The 23,671-nt window shown below is 41.5% G+C and overlaps 1 protein-coding gene across 1 annotated transcript in view; it reads right to left on the bottom strand.

The window, feature by feature from the left end:
* The window catches only part of DNAAF6 (dynein axonemal assembly factor 6), an 87,217-nt gene that overhangs the window by 7,087 nt on the left and 56,459 nt on the right, over window positions 1-23,671 (bottom strand). Inside the window, exon 6 of the mRNA XM_043974740.1 lies at window positions 5,565-5,650. Coding sequence (XP_043830675.1) covers window positions 5,565-5,650 — 86 coding nt within the window. The remainder of the gene's footprint in view (window positions 1-5,564; window positions 5,651-23,671) is intronic.

Below are 23,671 nucleotides of genomic sequence, written 5' to 3'. Positions count from 1 at the left end.
GAAGCAAACAGGGTGACTTGCCCAGGGTCACACAGCAAGTAAGTGTTTGAGGCTGGATTTGAACTCAGGAAGAGGAATCTTCCTGACTCTAGGCCTAGCATTTTGTGCACTGTAGCACTATCTAGCTGCCCCAAGAATCAGTTCTAACTCCCTATTGACTCTAGGATAAAATGCAAATTCCTCAGACTGGCATAAAAGGCCTTCTACAATCTGGTTCCAGCATACTTTTCCACATTTACTCCCTAGCCCACCAGGACTATCAGCCATTTCTCAAACTTGATATGCTATCTCCTACCTCTAGGCATTCCCCATGCCTAGAATGCACTCCCTCCTCATCTTTGCTTCAGAAACCTTCTCTTCCTTCAAGATGAAGCTCAGGTACCATCTCTTCTTAAATGCCTTCCAACCGAAAGAGGTCTCCCTCCCTCCTCAAGGTTTCCTAGAGTATTTTGTCTTGAATCTCTTCTTTGCCCTGACATATTTCCTTATTTTTTATTTCCTTATTTTTTTTTTTACTTTTGCGGGGCAATGGGGGTTAAGTGACTTGCCCAGGGTCACACAGCTAGTAAGTGTTAAGTGTCTGAGGCTGGATTTGAACTCAGGTACTCCTGAATCCAGGGCCAGCGCTTTAACCACTGCGCCATCTAGCTGCCCCATTTGCCCTGACATATTACCTTGCATTCTAGTTATCTGTGTACATGTCGGGGGATATGACGTGAACACACACATTTGTTAGAAGTAAATTCAGGGTCTTGGACATTACAAGTATTTAATATGTACTAGAATAAACTGGTTTGCCCCATTAGTCTTCACAGTAGCATATGAATGGAATGACTCAACTAGTTGGCCTGTGCTGACCAGGGGACCAGGCCTGTTGGGTCAAAGTTGAAGGTCTGAGAGGTTCTGTGTCACTGTAGCCTGAGTCCTCACCAGAGGGCTAACAAATGAGACTCAATTTTGGCTTAATTATAATACCAGACTAATGAAAGTGGTTCTATTTTCTTTCTGCTGGCTCTTCTGACTCAACATTGATCAAAAAAATCTCCTTGATAGATTTCTGGATTTGTTTGCAGTTAATGGCTCGGTTGTCCAGCATCGAGCACTTTAGCTGCAATATGGGTGATGAGACAGCCATCATTCTGTCATAGTGCTATATGTCTGAATTATGCATGGGCCTGGCACATGGGAGACTCTAAAGAAAAGTAAATGCTTGCAGCACTTATTACTCAGTTTTCTCTGATAAAAACGTTGAGTATTTCTCAACAATGTGGATAATCTTTTATAAAAGCTACAAAATTTCAAATCCCTTAAAAGAAAATAGTATTTTTTAAAAGTCTTATTGTTGAATGCTTGAATTGAGTATTACTTTATAAAAACAAAACACTTGAAAATCAATTCCCTCCTCAATCATACACCTAAATCCAGGAGATCTTTCTCATTAGAAATATCAATCATGGGGGCAACTAGGTGGCACAGTGGATAAAGCACCTGCTCTGGATTCAGGAGAACCTGAGTTCAAATCGGACCTCAGACACCAGACACTTACTAGCTGTGTGACCCTGGGAAAGTCATTTAACCCTCATTGCCCCGCAAAAAAAAAAGAAAGAAAGAAGGAAGGAAGGAAGGAAGGAAGGAAGGAAGGAAGGAAGGAAGGAAAGAAAGAAAGAAAGAAAGAAAGAAAGAAAGAAAGAAAGAAAGAAAGAAAGAAAGAAAGAAAGAAAGAAAGAAAGGAAGGAAGGAAGGAAGGAAGGAAGGAAGGAAGAAAGGAAGAAAGAAAGAAAGAAAGAAAGAAAGAAAGAAAGAAAGAAAGAAAGAAAGAAAGAAAGAAAGAAAAAAGAAAATAAATATCAATTGTACATCTCAAGTTCCTAAAGGTGACCATATCTGTGAGAATTCTGCTACTTGCCAAGGTACGGGCTAGGACAAAGAGCTCCCTCTACAGGCAGTGGCCCAACAGCAAACATGTCTACCCTAGGAAAAACATTTATTTGATCTGTGAAATCATGTTGCTTTAAGGATTATGGCTTGGTTTACATATTGGGATGATTCATATAAGTGCATCAAAATAAATCAGTGAGCAGAAATGTATACATATACCTTTCAAATCTATTGCTCATAATACAGGTTCTGCTAAGAGTGGGGCTTATTTTAGCTTTTATTCTATAAATCATATGTTTTGTTTTAAGAAAACCTAAAATTCAATGGTGGAGTAAATTATTCTCCTCAGCCAGAGTCAGTACACGTTCACTATAAGAAATCAGTTGAAGCAGTAATGTCGATGATAACATGGATTTCTTTGTCTACAGAAATCCACTCCAAGGGGTCAGTTCCAGTTAGATTGATGGAGCTCAAATAGTGTTTCTGCTTTGGTGATTTCAACCGACTTAGACTTTTAGGAGAGTACATTTGCCTGTTGTGTTTTACTGGGTAATGACCAGACTAATTTAAATCTGACAAAATTCCATTAGGTCTTTAGCAAGTAAAACTTCCTCTTCCTCCAAGATGAAGTTCAACTAGCAGCCACTCAATCCAATATTAACAGAATGAAGGGAAAAAATGCTCAGTTCACCATAGAATCACATTTGAAAGGATAAATTCCTATACCATAAAATCTACTTGGACATTCACCATCCACTTTGTCTTTATGTGTGGCTGATTGTCTACACACATTTGGAGGGATTCATCACTGAGTTAACCACAGGGTGATACTCTGGAACATAATGTACCATGCTATGGAGGGACTGCAAGTCTGTGATGGTGGAAGAAATCCATTCCCCCCTCCCCCAGCCCAAGTAAATTACAAATTCTGAGTTAAAGTATTGTTCTTTTTTTTGGTGGGGCAATGAGGGTTAAGTGACTTGCCCAGGGTCACACAGCTAGTAAGTGTCAAGTGTCTGAGGCCAGATTTGAACTCAGGTCCTCCTGAATCCAGGGCCACTAGCTGCCCCCTAAAGTATTGTTCTTTAAGAGTTTCTATTCAATTGTACACAGTAACAACACTATTACATGAAGATGAACTGTGAATGACTTAGCTATTTTCAGCAATGCAATGATCCAAGACAATTCTGAAGGACTTATGATCTCCAGAGAAAGACTGGTAGAGTCTGAATGCAGATTGAATAATACTTTTTTCGTTACTTTATTTTTCTTGGGTTTTTTTGGTCTATGTTTTCTTTGCATGATTTATATGGAAATGTGTTTTGCATGACTACACATATGTCACCTATGTAAAATTTCTTGCCTTCTCAGTGAGAGGGGGGAAAGAATTTGGAACTCAAAATTTGAAAAAAAAAAGAATGCAAAATTGTTTTTACATGTATTTGGGGAAAATAAAATATCAAATTTTTAAAAAGAGTTTCTGTTCAGTCATCTAAGGTCAAATATTTGAGTTAATATTTTCTCTATTGAAACTATGTGAATATTAGCAATGATATCCAAATATAAAAATAAAAAAATTGTATACAAAATTTAGAGAGTTGCACGGTTCAGGTTTAGAGACCCTAGTGTCATAGGTTGGCCATATTTCACATCATGTAGGTTTTTTTTTTTTTTTTTTTTAGTGAGGCAATTGGGGTTAAGTGACTTGCCCAGGGTCACACAGCTAGTACGTGTTAAGTGTCTGAGGCTGGATTTGAACTCAGGTACTCCTGACTCCAGAGCCAGTGCTCTATCCACTGCGCCACCTAGCTGCCCCATGTAGGTTTTATTTAATGTATTTAATAGATCAGGAAGGCTAGTTGATTTCTATATCTAGGTGATATACATACGTGTATTTTGCGGACCCTTTAAAGGAACCTTAAACTTCAGACAACCTAGAAATGGCACCTGAGTTTCAACTGCATATTTCAAAGGTTTGTCAAACTACAGGCAGCTCTCCATTATGTGCATTAATGAAGAGCAACAGTGGTGTGGCTCCCCAGCCTGCATGTAGTCCACTTTGATCATTGGGTTTTTACTGATTATGGTCAAATACACAGTAATGTATTTAGACACAAGCAGAGACTGATGTCATCAACCTGAGGCTGCAATGGTTTGCTTTGGGTTTCGAAGAGTTCCCTGCTGAAAACAATTAAGCAGAAGAGGTGTTCAAATCAATGTACATTTTGAACACAAGATCTGAGTCGTGGAGAATCGAAGTTCAGATAATAGAGAGCTGACTATACCAGGACAGTAATGGGTGTGGCATGGGTTAAGAAAACTGATTCAAGTCTTCTTTAGCCTTTCTTCTGTTTCTTCCAATCTTCTTTTTAATTGAGCCTTTTGTTTTTACATTTTCTTCATTTTTATTTTGTTTTGTTTTGTTTTTTAAGCGAGGCAATTGGGGTTAAGTGACTTGCCCAGGGTCACACAGCTAGTAAGTGTTAAGTGTCTGAGGTCGGATTTGAACTCAGGGACTCCTGACTCCAGGGCCGGTGCTCTATCCACTGCGCCACCTAGCTGCCCCTCGCTTCATTTTTAAATCTCTCTATCCCTTGCCTCCCCTATCCAGTCAACTATACCTTATAACAAAGAATTTTAAAAGAGAAGGGAAAAAAGCAGTTGGGCAAAGCTGACCAATACATGGACCCCATCTGACAGTTCATTCACAGAGTCCCCCACTGGTGCAAAGAATGAAGGGAGATGCATTTTCTCTTTTTGAGTCTAATCTCTATCATTATAATTTTATAGCCCTCATGTTCATTTTGTTGTTCTTTCTGTCACTATGCATATGTATGTATGTATATTGTCCTACTCCCTCTTTCTTAAGTCTACATCAATTCATCTCAGTCTTCCCAGGCTCCTTTGAATTATTCACATTAGTCATTTCTGACAATAGGGTAATATTCCATTATGTCCAGTTAGCCATTCCCCAAATCAATGGATATATACTTTGTTTCTAATTCTGTGGATATTTTGGTGAGTATTGCAGAGATGAGGGCCTATGAAGTAAGTATAGGGGGTAGAACATTGTATATACTGTCAGATAAGGCTGGAGGTCAATTTTGCTAGTGTTTTTTTCTTTTTCTTTCTTAATCTTTGTCACAAGAGAAGGCGCACTAGATAGGAGATGAGGGGAGGATACATTTGGAAATGAATGTGATGTAAAAAAAAGGATCATGAAAAATGTTTCAAGCATTTGATGACAGAATTGGATTTGGCTGACACTAATCATATTTAACCATTAATATCTTATACATACAAAATTTAAAACTAGGTTCTCCATTTGTGCTGTTCCAGTATAGAATTTGTAACAATTCACATGCAAGGCTCAATAACTTTGAAGTATCTTCATTTCCTAGCATTTTTCCTGATATGTCAATGAATTGCATTGTAAACTAAAGATCTAATCGAGAAGTAGGATTTCAGAAGGCATATGAATACTTCCACATATACTGCCATTATGTAAACCAAATATCTGAGTAATTAAAATGTTCACTTTCCAGTGGGATGCCTTGGCATAGTATAGGTGTGGCCTCTCTTTAGGTGCTAAAGCAAAATCACTCTACACATTTTAAATAAAAAGATATTGACTGTATATATGATACTGATGGTATACACTGTTTCGACTGCTGTGTTTAACTTACTGCTTGGGGGTACGAAGATCAAGAACCTTTTCATGGATATCCAGAGTGATGTCAGAAGACTTGATACCTGGCAATTTAATTTTAACCTGAAAGAGAAAATAAGGATGTTCCCTTAATTGAAAAGTTTTAGAGCTTCTTCCCTTTAGAGATTGTGGACTATTTATCTAGGTTTGGGCTGAAGCTTAAAGGAAGAAGGAAACTTTGCAGAGAAACTTGAGATTGGTTGTTAAAACTAATTGCAATAACTTGGAATTGGGTGAAAAAAGTGACTAAAATGTCTATATCTTTTGATCCAAAGATTCCACTACTAGGTAGAACCCTAAGGAGTTCAAGGATAGAAAGAAAACTCTCATATACATCAAAATATTTATAGCAGGGGGCGGCTAGGTGGCGCAGTGGATAAAGCACCGGCCCTGGATTCAGGAGTACCTGAGTTCAAATCCGGCCTCAGACACTTGACACTTACTAGCTGTGTGACCCTGGGCAAGTCACTTAACCCCCATTGCCCCGCAAAAAAAATATATATATATATATATATTTATAGCAGCACTTTTTGTGGTGGCAAAGGACTAGAAATAAAGTAGGTACTCATTATTTGTTATTGCTGTTCAATCGTTTCAGTAGTGTCTGATTCTCCATGATCCCATTCGGGGTTTTCTAAGTAAAGATACTGGAGTGGTTTGCCATTTCCTCTTCCAGCTTATTTTATAGCTGAGGAAACTGAGGCAAACAAGGTTAAGTGACTCGCCCAAGGTAACACAGCTAGTAAGTGTCTGAGGCCTGATTTGAATTCAGGAAGATGATTGTTCCTGATTCCAGGCTCAGTACTCTATTTCTGCAGGATAGAGCTGCCATGCTCATTGATTGGGGGATGGCCAAACAAATTGAGGTCCATGAATGTGAAATGATAAATATGAAGACAACAGAGTGAAGTAAGCAGAACCAGAAAAACAATATATACAATAACTACAACCATGTAAATAGAAAAGATGGCAACAATAATTGAAATTGATTGCTGAGAAATTATAATTACCAAGCTTGGCCCCAAAGAAGAGATATGAGAAGACATCTGCCCCCTGCTTTCCCTTCCTCCTTTGCAGAGGTAAAGGATCATGGGTATGGAATACTATATATAATCTCAAACTTTTTCAAAGTGCTGGTTAGTCTTGCTGAACATTTTTTTTTTCTTCTTTTTTCTTTCTAGTTACAAGAGATGGCCCTCTGGGAGGGAGAGGAGGAAGGAATACATTGGAAAATGTAGGTGATATGAAAACAAAAGATATCATTAAAAATTTATTCCACACCAAAAATCCAACTGCAATACTATTGAAAAATGACTGAAAACCAAGAGCTTAGAGCTAACTAATTCTCTCCTCTGGTGTAACTGCAATTAAAAAAGTCTCCCATATGAGGCAATTAAAGTTACAAGTTGAAAATGTGGTTTTAGGGTGGTTGGGGGTGGGGGACAGGGAAGGTGGAGAAGGAAGCAAATTAACTCTGATGGGGCCACATTGTTATCTTACAAGGTAGTTCTTTCCTTAATAGAAGGTCTTAACAAAAACCACCTCTTGAAATATAATGAGGCAGGCTATTAGAGACTTACCCTTAATATATGGAAAGTAGAGAGAGCTGCCAAATGAGCCCTATCTGATTGTACCCAGGATCTGACCAGGCCCATAACCGCAAATAGCTTAATAGGATTGACCAACCAATTTAAGGGATTAAAGTTACTCTCTTTGCATTAAGATGCAAGCTGAATAACTTCTTCTAATGGGAGGCTGGGTGAACCAAGGAGAACAGGCTGAAATATCAGGGGGAAATTTCCAAGCTTTTCATCTCAACTTTCTGAATAGTTAATCCACAAAAGGAAGAATATACTAAGTCTTTGTGCACTGTTTGACCCTGAGTCTCCATTAGCCCTGGGACTCTGTGCTTGCCACAGGCCTAAAGCTGGAAGCCCTAAAGATAGATACTGCTTACTGTGGCCAAAGGGAAAGGGGCCAAGTAAAGTTATGGAAGTGAGAGAAGTGATGGAGCCGGGTCATCACTTGCAGCCTGCAGCAGACCAGAAGTGATCACAGTCAGACAAAGGAGAAAAGGAGAAGGCCAAGATCCAGGTGCAAGGAGTCAATACGCTGGGAGAATCCCAAAGCAAATGAGGCCAAATCCATGATCCTGGTTGCTGAGGGTCAGACAGCTGGGGGAGTCAACCAGGAAAGAACAAGGGCAGAGTCCAAAGCTGGCTTGGGCCCATAGTCTAAAAGTGCTAAATCCTATCATCATACAAGTCCCAGAGCAACAAGAAATTCTAGCACCAGAAATGTCTATAGAGATTATTGGATCTAAACCCTTCATTTTACAGAATAAAAAAAGAACAACAAATGAGACTCAGGGTTTCAACGACTTGTTCAAGGTCACTTTGAATAATGATAATCGATCAGTGTGGGTACTCTCTGTCCCAGTAGAGATCACAGCCTTTCCCTGATGGCTCATCCTAGATGAATCTTGCCCAAATCCGGCCTCAGACACTATATATAAATCCCCTATAGAACAACTGCCCAATACACCAGAGACCTTCTTCTGGGTCTTTTAATATTTGGGGGTTACCGGGGAATCTCATCAAATGTGAGAAAGAACCATAAAATGGACAAGATCCAGTGGTTGTGGCAGTAGATACAGTGGTTTAGGTCAGTCTTTATACTTAAAGGCAAGTTTTTAATGGAGTTGATTTCTACCAGATCAAATGAGAAACTTACCAAATTTTTTTTATTTCTTAATAATATGAAAGAAGTCACATAAGGAAGGGAACAAGCATTTACATAGCACCTGCTATGGTCCAGGTACTGTGCTAAGTGCTTTACATATTATCTCATTTGATCCTCAAATGCCCCAACACTGGTGAGTTAACATACTCAAGATGTAGACGATGATGACTACAACTACTACTACTACTATTACTACTACTACTACTACTACTACTACTACTACTACTACTACTACTACTACTACTACTACTACTAGGATTTATAGAGCACTTTAAAGTTTGCAAAGCCCTTTCCAAATATCACATTTGATCCTCACAACAGCCCTTGGAGGCAGGTGCTATTTTATTTTATTTTATTTTATTGGGGGGGCAGGCAATTGGGGTTAAGTGACTTGCCCAGGGTCACACAGCTAGTAAGTGTGAAGTGTCTGAGGCCGGATTTGAACTCAGGTCCTCCTGAATCCAGGGTCAGTGCTCTACCCAATGTGCCACCTAGCTGCCCCCGCAGGTGCTATTTTTATCCCCATTTTGTAGATGAAGAAATTGAGGCAAACAGAAGTTAAGTGAATTGTCCAGGATCACACAACTAGTAAGTGTCTGAAGTCAAATTTGAATTCAGGTTTTCCTGACTCCAGTCCCAGAGCACTATCCACTAGACCACCTAGCTGCCTGAAATAGGGTTCAGCAAAGGTACTATAACCTGAAAAAGTATAAAACTGGGGCCATCTACAAGCAAAAACATTTGATCCTGACCAAACAAGAGATAGAGAATATTATGAAATGCAAAATGGATGGTTTTGATTACATTAAATTAAAAAGGTTTTGTACAAACAGAAGCAATGCATTCAAAATTAGAAGGGAGGCAGAAAGCTGGGAAACTATTTTTATAGCCAGTACTTCTGATAAAGGCCTCATTTCTTTTTCTTTCTTTCTTTCTTTTTTTTTTTAGTGAGGCAATTGGGGTTAAGTGACTTGCCCAGGGTCACACAGCTAGTAAGTGTTAAGTGTCTGAGGCCGGATTTGAACTCAGGTCCTCCTGACTCCAGGGCCGGTGCTCTATCCACTGTACCACCTAGCTTCCCCATAAAGGCCTCATTTCTAAAATATATCGGGAATTAAATCAGATTTATAAGAGTCCAAGTCATTCCCCAATTGAGAAATAGTCAAAGGATATGAACAGGCAGTTTTCTGATGAAGAAATCAAAGCTACCTCTTGCCATATGAAAAAATGCTCTAAATCACTATTGATTAGAGAAATGCAAATTAAAACAACTCTGAGGTACCACCTAACACCTATCAGATTGGCTACTATGAAAAAAAAGGAAAATAATAAATGTTGGAGAAGCTGTAGAAAAATTGGAACACTAATGCATTGTTGGTGGAGCTGTGAACTGATCCAACCATTCTGGAGAGCAATTTGGAATTAGGCCCAAAGGGCTATAAAGCTGTACATACCCTTTGACCCATCAATACCACTATTAAGTCTTTTTCCCAAGGAGATCATGGAAAAGGGAAAAGGACCCACATGTACAAAAATATTTATAGCTGCTCTTTTTGTGGTGGCAAGGAACTGGAAATTGAGGGGCTTCCCAACAATGGGGGAATGGCTGAACAAGTTGTGGTATATGAATGTAATGGAATTCTATTGTGCTGTAAGAAATGATGAGCAGGAGGATTTCAGAGAAACCTGAAAGGACTTGCATGAACTGATGACAAGTGAGATGAGCAGAACCAGGAGAACATTGTACACAGTATCAACAACATTGTATGTTGATCAACTGTGATAGACTTGATTCTTCTCACCAATACAATGGTACAAGATAGTTCCAAAGGACTCATGATGGAAAAGACTCTCCAAATCCAGAAAAAAAAAGAACTGTGGAATATGGATGCAGATTGAACCATACTATTTCTTTTGTTTTTGGTGCTGGTGCTTTTCTTTTTTGAGGTTTTTCCTTTTTGCTCTGATTCTTCTCTTATAATATGACTAATGCAGAAATATGTTTAATGTTATTGTACACATATAACCTATATCAGATTACTTGCTGTCTTGGGGAGGGGGGGAAGGAGGAGAGGGAGAAAAATTTGAAACTAGAAATCTTATAAAAACAAATGTTGAAAACTATCTGTACATGTAACTGGAAAATAATAAAATACTTTTATAATTTAAAAAACACATTTGATCCTAATCACTCCTCCCTCTACATATATACAAATGGAACCCTAAAATTTGGAGTGTGCCTGAGAACTGATTCCTAAGAGAACAAAAAAGGAATAGAGACTTATGGCCACTAGGTGGCGTCACAGTGCAGAGAACATTAGGTCTGGAGTCAGGAATACCTGAGTTCAAATTCAACCTCAGATACTTAATAGTTGTGTCAGCCTGGGCAAGTTGTAGAACCCCTGTCTGCCTCAGTTTCATCATCTGTAAAATGAGGGTCATAATAGTACCTACCTCCCAGGGTTGTTATGAGGATCAAATGAAATTATATTTGTAAAACTCTTAGCACAATGCCTGGTACATAGTAGGAGCTTAATTAATGCTCATTTCCTTCCTTTAATTAAATAATAAAAATGAATGTTTCACTCCTTTTTTAGATATATTTTTTTAAGTTACTGCAATAGTAAGGTAAAAGGAGAGAACAAACGCTCATTCTCACATGAATAGGTAAGTAGCTCATCCATTTATATTTAACCCAGACAATCTTAGTTCTTTAAGGTAAGCTTCTGATGTTTTATGGTGATGTGGCAGGGACCCTGGCTTTTCAAAGTCTATGCCAGAAGCACACAATATCTAGTGGGTCTGATTTTTGTTATTGCTGTTCAGCCATTTCCAGTTGTTTCCTACTCTCTGTGACCCCATTTGGAATTTTCTTGGCAGAGATACTGGAGTGGTTTGCCATTTCCTTCCCAAGCTCATTTACAGATGAGGAAATTGAAGAAAACAGGGTAGGGCGAGGTGGCCTGCCCAGAGTCACACAGCTACTAAGTGTCTGAGGCCAGATTTGAATTCAGGAAGATGAGTCTTCCAAACTCCAGGCTCAGCACTCAATCCGCTGCAGCGCCACCTAGTGGTGTCCTGTACTAAAGTAGAAAGGCTTCAAGCTGGAGTTAGGCAATACATTATATATTTATTGGACCAAGGGCTACCCTAGCTGGGTGTGTTGGAGGTTCAGCAATCAGTGATGGGTTGGTTTTTCTCTCATAGCCATCCCCCAAACCCACCTGCTACAGCAAAGAGGGCTGCCTCACTCTCCTGCATGCACCCACCATGCACCTACCTACACTAAGGAAATCACAAATCCTGATGGATCCTTTAAAGAGCCAAGAGCCCCACTGCTTCCATAGCTGCTTTATGGTTGGATCCCATGCAACTTGAGGTTAATAAACAACAGGTACAGACTCCTCACTTGACCTCTAAGCACAAATGAAAAAGTAGGCCTTGAGGGGCAGCTAGGTGGTGTAGTGGATAAAGCACCGGCCCTGGAGTCAGGAGTACCTGAGTTCAAATCCGACCTCAGACTTACTAACACTTACTAGCTGTGTTACCCTGGGCAAGTCACTTAACCCCAATTGTCTCACTAAAAAAAAAAAAAGTAGGCCTTGCTTGACAGATTTTCAAGCAGTAGCTCTGGAGTCAGAGGGACTTGGCTTCGTATCCTACCTCTGACACTTAGGACCTTGGGAAAATCACTTAATTTCTCAGACTCAGTTTCTTCCTCTGTAAAATGAGGGGCTTAGACAAGCTGGCCCCTGAGGTCCCTTCTAGACCTAGGTCTGACCTCAGGCAAATCATTTCCCATCCCTGGGCCCCAGTCTCCTCCTCTATAAAATAAGAGGGCTGGATCAGATGGCCTCTGAGGGCCCTGCTAGCTCCTACCAGTACATGAGTCTATGAGCTTTGCAGGCAGAGCAGGGCATTCAAGCATAAGGACTTGTCTACCAGTTTCGAGTGGTACATGCCTAAGCTGAGATGTCAAGCCTAGACCTCCTGCCCCCTTGCTCAATAAGCCCAACTCCAACAAGGACCTCATCTCTTTCAAGTGTCAAGACTGAAAAGCCATTTACTCCTGTCGCTGGCTAGGGCCCTAGCAGGAGCAGCTGCACTCATTGGAGAAAAATTCCTTGCAGTGAGTCTGAAATAGCCCCCACCCAGGTCCTCCTGCATTAAATATGCAAAGCAGAACAGATTTTGTCCCAAACTGGGCCCATCCTGTTGACAATGGGTCGCCAAGTGGCCTTGCTTAAGGTGGGAGTGTGTCAGATGGAGGTGCCCAAGGATACCTCACTGTTCCCCTAGACTATGATTTTTTTCCCCTTAGATTTTTAGAAGCAACTGGGAATAAAATAATCTCATCTCCATGAAAGAAAGGAAGCAGAGGGGAGTGAGTAGTGGAGCATTCAATGCTTTTATGAATTTTTGTATCAAAAGAGCTGATCTTCAATTTTCATTAGTTGTTCCTAACCCTGTCTTATCTAGTCCAAGTCAAGTCTCTGTGCCAACTTCTTTCAGAACTGCCTTCCCCCCTGCTTATTGGACATTTCCAAATTAATGGCCCAGTAGAGGGCTCATTATCTTGTTGCCCAAATTCAACCCCGCCTCTTGCAAAGGGCCCTATTGTCATGGAAGGCATTGCCAGGCTTCAAGTCTACCAGGTTCACTGCCTTGGCATGACCCTCTAGTCTTCAGTTTTTCTTTTTTTCTTTTGTTTGTTTTGGTTTGGTTTTTTGTGGGGCAATGGGGGTTAAGTGACTTGCCCAGGGTCACATAGCTAGTAAGTGTCAAGTGTCTGAGGCCAGATTTGAACTCAGGTCCTCCTGAATCCAGGGCCGGTGCTTTATCCACTGAGCCACCTAGCCGCCCCCCAGTTTTTCTTAACCTACACATCCAATCAGATGCCAGGCTTGGCCACCCCTACAACAGCTCCCTGATCTCCCTCCTTTTTTCTATTTACACAGTCACGACTTCTTTCAGGTCCTCATCATCTCTATCTTAGGCTATTGGAATGGCCTCCAAATTGGTCTCCCCACCTCAAATTCATCCTCCACAGAGCTGCCAAAGTGATTTTCCTTCTGCACCAATCTGACCATGCTACTCACCTATGGTTCCATATTGCCTCTATGCTAATAAACAAATTCTTCTGGCTTTTAAAGCCCTTCCGAACCTGGCTCCAACCTATGTTTCTAGCCTTGTTTTATTATTTAGTTCTTTTCAGTTGTGTCTAATTCTCTGTGACCCCATTTGGGGCTTTCTTGGCAAAGATACTAGAGTGGTTTGCCATTTCCTTCTGGGGCTCATTTTACAGATGAGGAAACTGAGGCAAACAGGATGAAGTGACTTGCCCAGGATCACACAGCTAGTGAGTGTCTGCGGCCAGTCTTCCTGACATCAAGCTTAGCACTCTATCCACTACACCACCCGGATGCCCTTTTTATACATTCCTCCTCTTCTAGTACACTATGATCCAGGCAAACTGGCTTTGTCTCTGTTTCTCACATGACGCTCCATCTCACATGTGAGGTGCCTTTGCCCTGGTCATGTCCCACTCCTGGAATGCTTTCCCTCCTCATCTCTGCCTCACAGAATCTTTTTCTTCCTTCCAAACACAACTCAAACACTGCCTTTTAGTCTTTTCTGACACCACCTGTCAGTGTTCTTCTTCCCTAAATACCTTAGATTAATTTTGTATTTATTCTCTATATATTTCTCATGTTTATACTTATTTCTACACTTGTCTCCCCAGATAGAATTGTAATGATTGGAATGATGCCACCAAAACTGGGGGAACAGATTAGAATCCACATTTAGAATCTTAAATTACACAGAATGTAAGCTCCTTAAGGGTAGGGATTGTTTTATTTTTGTCTTTGTACCCCCAGCACCCAGTACAGTAGTGCCTGGCACCTAGTAGGTGCTTTATAAATGCTTGTTGCTCTTGGCAAAGAATTGGAAATCAAGGAGATGCCCATCAATTGGGGAATGGCTGAACAAGTTGTGGTATATGAATGAAATGGAATACTACTGTGCTGTAAGAAATGATGAGCAGGAGGATTTCAGAGAAACCTGGAAGGACTTACATGAACTGATGATGAGTGAGATAAGCAGAGCCAGGAGTACACAATATCAACAACATTGTGTCAACTGTGATAGGTTTGCTCTTCTCAGAAGTGCAATGATCCAAGACAATCCCAAAGAACTCATGATGTTTTCCACATCCAGAAAAAAGAATGGTAGACTCTGAACACAGATTGAACCATGTTGTTTCCACATTTGTTTTTGTTTTTTCTTTTTTGAGGTTTTTCCCTTCTGTTCTGATTCTTCTTTCACAGCATGACTAATGCAGAAATATGTTTAATGTGATTGTACATATATAACCTCTATCAGATTGCTTTCTGTCTTGGGAAGGGGGGAAGGAAGGGAGGGGGGGAGAAAAATTTGGAACTAAAATTCTTACGAAAACAAATGTTGAAAATTATCTTTACATGTAACTGGAAAATAATAAAATACTTTTATGATTAAAAAACAAACAAACAAATAAATATAATTAAAAAAAATAAATGCTTGTTGCTCAATTGAAAATGTTGGATAGTGGGATAAAAGGGATTGATCAGTGGAATGCAATTTTCTGGCTGCTATAATAACAGAAAGTCACTGACTATAATATACAAAAAATTAAATAACTACTTAAGTTCCTGAAAGTTTGCTACCATTTATTAATGTTCCTCTTCCCTTTTTCCCCCATAAGAAACGCCACGATGAATCAGACCAATGTGCCATCCAGCTCAGTCCTTGGTTACCCAGCAAGGAGCACACCAATAAGCAGGTAAGAGATAAAAAGAATTCGCTTGCCTAACTCAGCTAGGACAACCACCTGGGAAATTTCCATTGAGATATATGCAAACCAGAGAAGCTCATAGCTGCCTGAACAGCCCTTCGGTATGCCAGCAAAACAGCATCAGAAAGTATGATCTCCTTTGAAAGCAGTTGCAGATTTTTCTAGTGGGGCCTTAGAGAAATAGCCGTAGGCAACATTTTAAAAAATGTAAATAACTGTTGGGGCAAGAAAACAGGTAACTTATACCTGGGACTTCACCATCTTCCAAACTGGCCAATCCCCAAGTGTTCTAGTTTATATTCTAAGAAGAATTATAATTTTCATCTGTAACAAGTTTATAAAAGTGGTACTGGAATGGGTATACCATTTAACTCTAGAATCATACTACTCCTTACATTCAGCATAGGGGTAATATTCAGCTTGCCCCCATCTAATACATTTTCTACCCACTGACCAGGTAGGATTTATCAATCAAACAAATCAAAAAATTAAATATATTGATATTTAATCAGACTTGGAATTTTGTTGTTCATTAGTGTTCATTAGTGTCCAACTCTCTGTGACCTTAATAAGGGTTTTCTTGGCAAAGATACTGGAGTGGTTTGCCATTTCCTTCCCTGTCTCATTTTATAGATGAGGAAACAAACTGGGTGAAGTGACTTGCCTAGGGTCACACAGTTAGGAAGTGCCTGGGGCCAGATTTGAACCCATGAAGAGGAGTCTTCCTGACTCCAGGCCTGGTGCTCTATCCTCTATCCACTGTGCCACGAGATGAATAGGATGGTAAAGTAAATAACAGAGGAAAATCAAACAATGAGGTCATTCTCAATCCCCCATATTTAAATCAGGTAAAATTTCCAGTAGAATTTGTATGCCTCTAGGAAAGGGAACGCAGCCCCAAAGCTCCAGTCAAGCACAAATTTCAGCATTTAAGGGGTGCCGGTGCCACCCCTTAAAACTTCTGTATTTATTTTGGGCAGACCTGTATATACTTCTGCATGTACATACCTGCCCCCTTGCTCCTCCTTGCTCCTCGAGGGCAAGGATTGTTTCATCTTTGTCTTTAAAGCCCCAGAGCCTAGTATGGTGCCTGTCACAGCAGGCATCAAGTCAACGCTTGTTGATTCACTGAGCAGTCCCATCTACCTTGCGTCAGGCCTTTGGCCTGGGCCTACATGGCTTCACCTCCCACAGGTGCTTGGCTTGGTCAGAAGCCTCTGCTGTTTCTCAGTTCCACTCCGGCGGCTAAGCACCCCTGCCCCCACCATCATTAGATGAAACAGAGCTTCTGCTGCCTCTCTAGGGTCATCCATTGTTTTTGTGGATTCTTTACTGCCATCCACTGAGGCTCAGTTGCCTTTTGCCTTGCCCTGCTGACTCCTTGGTCCTTACTGCCTCGGTCCTTTCTACTGGCCCTGCTGCAGCCTCAGAGGCCGATTCCCATTCTTTAAGGTGATACGACTTAGATCCCAAGCCTCAGACTGGTCAACACCATCCTTTTCTCCCCACACCCCATACCCCCTTCATTAGACTGTGAGCTCCTGAGAAGCAGGGCATGGCTTCCTTTTTCTCTAAACTGCTTTGCACACTGTAATCCCTTCATTCATTCCTTAATTTAACAGATCCTCAGTTTTGTTAAACATCAGCCTTCTCTGACTGGCTCCTCCAGTCCTTAGTCCTGAGTCAAGCAGGTAAATTCCTTTTACCTCTTCTCTTCCTTAGGCTATAGGCAGGGCATTCCTTCCCCCTCCCACAAGGTCAGGACTTCCCATTGAGTTTGTCAGAAATTGGGGATAAACACTTAAGCCTTTTCATTTGCCCTTTCAAATTCCCTGAGGCCCCCTGGGGAACCAGTGCCTTGCCAGGCAAATGTCCTGGCAGCCCTGAAAAGTCTTGAAAAAGCCTAGAAAAAAATGGAGGAGGAAAGTGGAGGTGGCAGAACCAGAACTTGAGACAAAGTCCCAAGTGACTCTGGGATAAAGGTGATTTGTTATTCTGATGTACGATGTACTGTTGATGTTTTTGTTATTATTATTGCTGCTCTCAGCCATGCTCACTGTTTTGAGTTGGGGAGGGCCCCTCTCCAAGGGGTTCTCAGCTTCCTCTCTGGAGGTAGCTCTAGGCACTGTCATTCCAGGCTTCGATGTGCCTCTTGTTTGCACAGCTTAACAGGCACAGCTGGTTCCAGTGGATAGCTTTGGAAAGAGAAAACTGGGAACCTCAGGGAAACACAGCAGTGTTGCTATAATGATAAATATTTATAACATCAATTAGCTAATTCACTCAACCAGAAATAGAGAAACCACATAATGGTAAAGTAAAGAAAAAAACCTTTTAAATACCAAAAAGTATAGCTCTTAACTTGCCTGTGAGAACCCTGCTTTAGTGCTCTCCCAGACTATTCTTAGCTACTGTGAGCCCTCTGTTTTAGTGTTAAAATAACAGATTAATCATAGAATCCAAATCACAGAATTTCAAAACTGGAAGTAACCTCAGAGGTCCAACCCATGCCCCAAAAAGAATGACTCCACACAACAACCTGGGGAACAAATGGCAGCCCAGCCTTTGCCTGAAGCAAAGTGAAAAGCCTCCCCCTTCCCCACCCTAAACAGCCTATCCCAATTGGGGAGAGCTCTAGTGCTCAGGCCTCAATGTGCTCCTTTGCATCTTCTATCCCTTGCTCCTCATTCAGCTCTCTGTAGCCAAAGGTCAACAAGTATAATCCCTCTTCTCCAAGAGAGTTCTCCAAATACTTCTCATAGGATTTGAGTTGTTCATCCTTCATTTCCCAATAGGATCTAGAGCTGGGAGGGACCTTAGAAGCTACTGAGTGTAACTCCTTCATTTTACAGATAAGGAAACTGAAGCTCAGTGAGATTAGGTGATTTGGTCAGACTAGTAAGTGTCTGAAGCAAGATTTAAAAACCAGAGTCTCACCAACTCCAAGGCCAAGGTATTCTACACACTATACCATACTGCCTCTTGTATGCAGTTATCATGGACCCATGGAGCCTTCTACTCTCTAGGTTGTACATCTCTAGTTCCTTCAGTAAATCCTTCTCACATGGATAGACTTAGGACATTTTATATTTTGTTTGCTCACCTATGGATGATCTGGAGCTTATCCATGTCCTCCCTAAAACATGGTGCCCAGAATTGAACAAATACTCCAGTTATGATCTGATCAAATCAAAATACAGAGGAATTACTGCTTTCTTATTACTAAAAGCTGTGCCTCTCTTAATGTAGTTAAGCTTGTAGTTCATTACAATTCCAAGGTATTTTCAAGACAAACTTCTTAGATAGCATGCCTCTTCCATCTTGTGATACATGAAATAGATTGGTTGAAGCCAAGCATAAGACTGTGCATGAATCCCTAGTTAATTCCATCTGATTAGTTTTATCCTCCTGTTCCAGCCTTTCAAGATCTTGCTGGATCCTTATTGTCATCTAGGGTGTTAGCTACCCCTCCGAGGTCTGTACTTTTGGTGAGCACACCATCTAAGCCTTCAGCCTTCATTGCTAAACGCATCCAAATGGCTAAAACTTAGGCAAACTCTATATACAGCATTCACCTGACCTAGTAGCTTAGTAACTGTAGGAGAAAAAAAAAAGGAAACCACCCCTTTCCTAGATATTCATTAACCATCTCCTTAAATAATCCATTAGAGAAGTTTGCCAGGAATCAGAGTCAAGCTCATTGACCTATAGATTACAGACTCTATTATCTTCTTTATTCTGAAAAGCAAGACAAACTTCTGCAGTCCTGCAGGAGCTCACCCATTCTCCAGAATCTCTCAGCTAGGACAGACTGTGACTCAGCAGTCACATCTGCTAATTCTTTCGGCACCCAAGACATAGTTCATCTGGAGCAGAGAAATCAAATTTCATCCAGGGCCACTAGAGGTTCTCTAACTAGCACCTCCTTTCAGTCATGTGTGAGTTTCCCATCCTCCTGTTTTGTTCTGTTATGTCCAGTCCAGAGGTCACTCTCCTTGGCCAAAGCAGAATGAGAGTTGAACAGCTGGGCCTTCTCTCTACTATCAGTCATCACTGTCCCTTCCACTCTCAGCAGCAATGGGTCCAATCCCTTCTTTAATCTTCCCCATTCCCCCAATATAACTTTAAAAAGCAAACAAACAAAACGTTGTGTTCCTTAGCACTCCTTACCAGCTCATTCTGAGCTTTATCACTTTTGACCCTAGTTTTTTTTTTATTTTCAGTTCCAAAATCTCTCCTTCCCTTCACCCCCTCTCCCACCCATAGAGAAAGGCAAGAAATATGAAGTCCTGAGTCTATTCTTAAAGGACTGTACTGGCCTCAGGCACTTACTAGTTGGGTGATCCTGAGCAAGTCGCTTGACATCTGTTTGCCTCAGGTTCCCCACAAATGTAGAAGGGGGATAATAATAACAGCACCTACCTCACAAGGCTGTTGTGAGGATCAAATTTGTAAAGCACTTAGTACATTGCTTGGCACATAGTGAATATTCCATAAATGCTTGTGTCCTTCCCTCCCCTCCCTTTAGAACTTATCCTGTTACCTTTCCTTGATTCCATTTTAGATATACATGCATGAAGCACACACACATGTAACATATATCACACATACACATATATAAATACACACATACACACACACACACACACACACACACACACACACACACACACATATATATATATAAAATAAACTCTAAGTTGGTTTTTCCCATCAGCCTCTTCACACAACTCCCATTTTTCCTCCTCATCAGAACTGTATCCCTTTGGGGCTTTAAAATTTTATTCTCAAGAGCATCCCATTCCCCTGTAAAATTCTGGTCCATGGGATCCTACTTCTCCTTCCTCTGAACCCTCCTCTCCCAAACTGGGGTGCATGCCAAACTGGGGTGAATGCCTTTCTTCTCTGCTAAAAACTGGAAGAGGTCATGGGGACATCCCCTAAAGGGTCACACCATTTTCACTCTAGCAGCCAGCTCTTCCTGGTTGGTGAGAAACAGATGCAGCTTGGAATTTCTCCTTGTGGGTTCCTCCATCTTCTGAAGGATGAAATGATCATTAAGGCAAGTCAAGAAAGCCTTAGCTGCTGTGTTTTTGGCAGAGAGAGAGCACGCTCCAGTGGATGTGGGCATAATTGAAGCTCCGTGTCTCAGCTCTGTCATGCTTCTGCCTTCAGGATCTGTTTCCTGAACTCCCTGGCTTATTTCCTGCTGCTGCCAAGGGGCTCTGTTATATACTCTGATGGCAAAGTCATTTCTTTTCCTCCCTCTGTTGATCTTTACCTAACTGCTTCTCCCCTCTGGTTCCTCAGTTTCCTCACATGGCTATATCTTCTTCTTCTTCTTTTTTTTTGATGAGGCAATTGGGGTTAAGTGACTTGCCCAGGGTCACACAGCTAGTAAGTGTTAAGTGTCCGAGGCCGGATTTGAACTCAGGTACTCCTGAATCCAGGGCCATCACTCTATCCACTGCGCCACCTAGCTGCCCCTATATCTTCTTAATATACAATGCTATATCACTCCCCCTTTAACCAATCCTGTTTTCTAAAAAGAAGTCATGCCCACACAGAGCCATGTTCCAATCCTATTTCCCTTATGCCAAACCACTGATACCTTTCTTGTAAAATCTGCTTCCTTGCATTGGGGACTCTATTCCATTTTATTTGTTTGCTTACATTGCACATGTGTAGATAGATTTTTGAGGCTATGGGTTTTGCTACTGTTTCCTTTCTTAGATTTTTACTCCTGGGAGCTTCCAGGTATCTCAACTGCTAGTCTTCTTCCTTAATTTCAGTTGATCTCAATGGTGTCTAGCTTGGTGGAGGTAGTTCCTTCTCCCATTCTTTCAGTGTAAAGTTCTTTTGATTAGATTTTCAAAAGAGTTGGCAAATTCATCCATACCAGCCTTTGGTTGGTATGATCTGACCCAGGAGTATGCCAGGAACCTCTCCCCAGGAACCTCTCATTCCTAAATTTTAAGTAGTGGTCACCAAACCCAAATCTCCCTCATAGACACCATCTTCTTAACTGAATTTCACCTCCAAAATCAGCTTTTCTTTTCTTTATTCCTTGCTTTTGATTGGTAACAGTGATGAAAGCATACCATGCCTCTATGGACTTCAGTTTCTTACCTAAGCCCTCATGAACTTTTTTTTGGGGGGGGGGCAATGAGGGTTAAGTGACTTGCCCAGGGTCACACAGCTAGTAAGTGTCAAGTGTCTGAGGCCAGATTTGAACTCAGGTCCTCCTCAATCCAGGGCTGGTTCTCTATCCACTACACCACCTAGCTGCCCCCTGCCCTCATGAACTTTGACAATATATTCTAGGTTCCTTCTGACGATATCGTTTTGCCAATGTGTATCACCGGAAGTGGGTGGCAGTTATCCATTTTTGACAAATCTTGGGAGGTTCTTCATTGTCTTCCATCGGAGTAGTGACAAAACTGTCAAAATGTTAAACTACATCCACAAACATGCATTCCACTTAAGTCTCCTCATCCTGGGACATCATTGGCCATGCCCAAGACTTCATGATGCCATTGGTTCTGTCCAAGGTACCACGGAGAGTGCTCATCCAATTAACCTCTCCTACCTCTCCTACTAATGCAGTCACCCAATGGTCCCCAACCTCCTGAAGCCTATGCTTTCCATACTTTGAAACCAGGGCCCCTGCATGCCTTTGTCTGCCATTGTGAACCTTCCTGTGCCTTCACATCCAGCCTCTCATTGGGCATGTTGTAAATGCTCTCATCCAAGGCCATAGCCTTGATGAAATCCTGGTGCCCAAGTACCAGGCAATCAAGAACCTGTGGGCCAATCAAAGCTTCCCTGGAAGCATCCATTACTGATAGGGGTGATCTTTGTGGCCCCTTATAACAGCTGTAAACTAATAAAACTAAAATAGTAAAATAAGACAATTTCTGGTAACTGGCCTTATACTGCCTCAGGTCACTTCAGCCTGTTTCTAAAACTATGGCAAGGGCCTTGTTCCAAGGCCTGAGTGTCCCAACACTGGACTGTTGCAATACTGCTCCTGTTTTTCTAATGCTACTACTGCTGCATTTGCTCTGAGTGTTTGTGCTATTTGTTGTTGTTTGGTTGTATCTGATTCTTTGTGACCCCCTGAACCATGGCACAGCAATGCTGTCCACAGGGTTTTCTTGGCAAAGACAATGCAATGGTTTGGTATTTCCTTCTCCAGTGGATTAAGGAAGAATGAGGTTAAGCAACTTGCCCAGGGTCACACAGCTAGGAAGTATCTGAGGCAAGATTTGAACTCAGGTATTCCTGACTCTAGACTCTAGTGCTCTATCCACTGAACCACCTAGCTGCCTCCATTTGTTCTATTAAGTACTACCTAAAGTGTAAATAGCAACTGCTTCTGTTTTGGCCCAAAATCCTGAGGGCCTTCCCCTCCCACTCTTTCTCTCTTTATTTCTTTCTTCCTTCCTTGCTTTCCCCATCTCCCCCATTTATTTATTTATTCATTTTTTTTTGCAGGGCAATGAGGGTTAAGTGACTTGCCCAGGGTCACACAGCTAGTAAGTGTCAAGTATCTGAGTCTGGATTTGAACTCAGGTCCTCCTGAATCCAGAGCCAGTAGTTTAGCCACTGTGCCATCTAGCTGCCCCCATTCATTTATTTTTACTATCTAAAGGAGGCCATTCTTTGCCTCATTTCTTACCTAGCCTTAATCACTGAATGGGTGTTGCCTCAAGCAAACTGAGACCTGGGAATGACCTTAGCTTAAAAAGACCATGGTCTCCCACTACATCAGGGCCATATCCAGTCCTGATGTATATCAGACACCTGACACTTACTAGCTGTGTGACCCTGGGCAAGTCACTTAACCCTCATTGCCCTGCAAAAAAAATTACCTGAGTTCAAATTCAACCTCAGATACTTCCTAGCTATGTGACCCTGGGCAAGTCACAACCTCTGCCTGCCTCAATTTCCCCAACTGAAAACTGGGGAAAATAAAAACACCTACCTCCAAGGGTTGTTGTGAAGATCAAAGGAGATAATGTTTATGTCATGGGCCCAGGTACCCCAGAAGTTTACTGGGATAAATCAAAAGAACCCTTTCCTTGAGAAACTAAACCAAAGGACAGACACACCTAAAGAGATAAGTAGCACTGGATCTTGACTGAGTTAGCTCCAGGACCCACACCCTTTCTTCTAGTTTCCCCCAACCCTGGGGAGATAAGATTAGGTATATCTACTGCCTTTGTGGCCTGAGGAGGACAGAAATGGCTTGAGAGATCCAGAGCTGCCCCTCACCCTACTTTCCCCAGTCACCACCAGTGGGGGATGGTCCTCCCCCAATAAGGGAACTTTCCACAGTCAGATGATCATCCCACCGGACCACTACCATCTTTCTTCTATAAACGTATCTGCTGGGGGCAGCTAGATGGCGCAGTGGATAGAGTACCGGCCCTGGAGTCAGGAGTATCTGAGTTCAAATCCAGCCTCAGACACTTAACACTTACTAGCTGTGTGACCCTTAACCC

Source organism: Dromiciops gliroides, chromosome X (genome assembly GCF_019393635.1).
Source record: "Dromiciops gliroides isolate mDroGli1 chromosome X, mDroGli1.pri, whole genome shotgun sequence".
Taxonomy (NCBI): Eukaryota; Metazoa; Chordata; class Mammalia; order Microbiotheria; family Microbiotheriidae; genus Dromiciops; species Dromiciops gliroides.
This window is presented reverse-complemented; position numbering and strand designations above follow the sequence as displayed.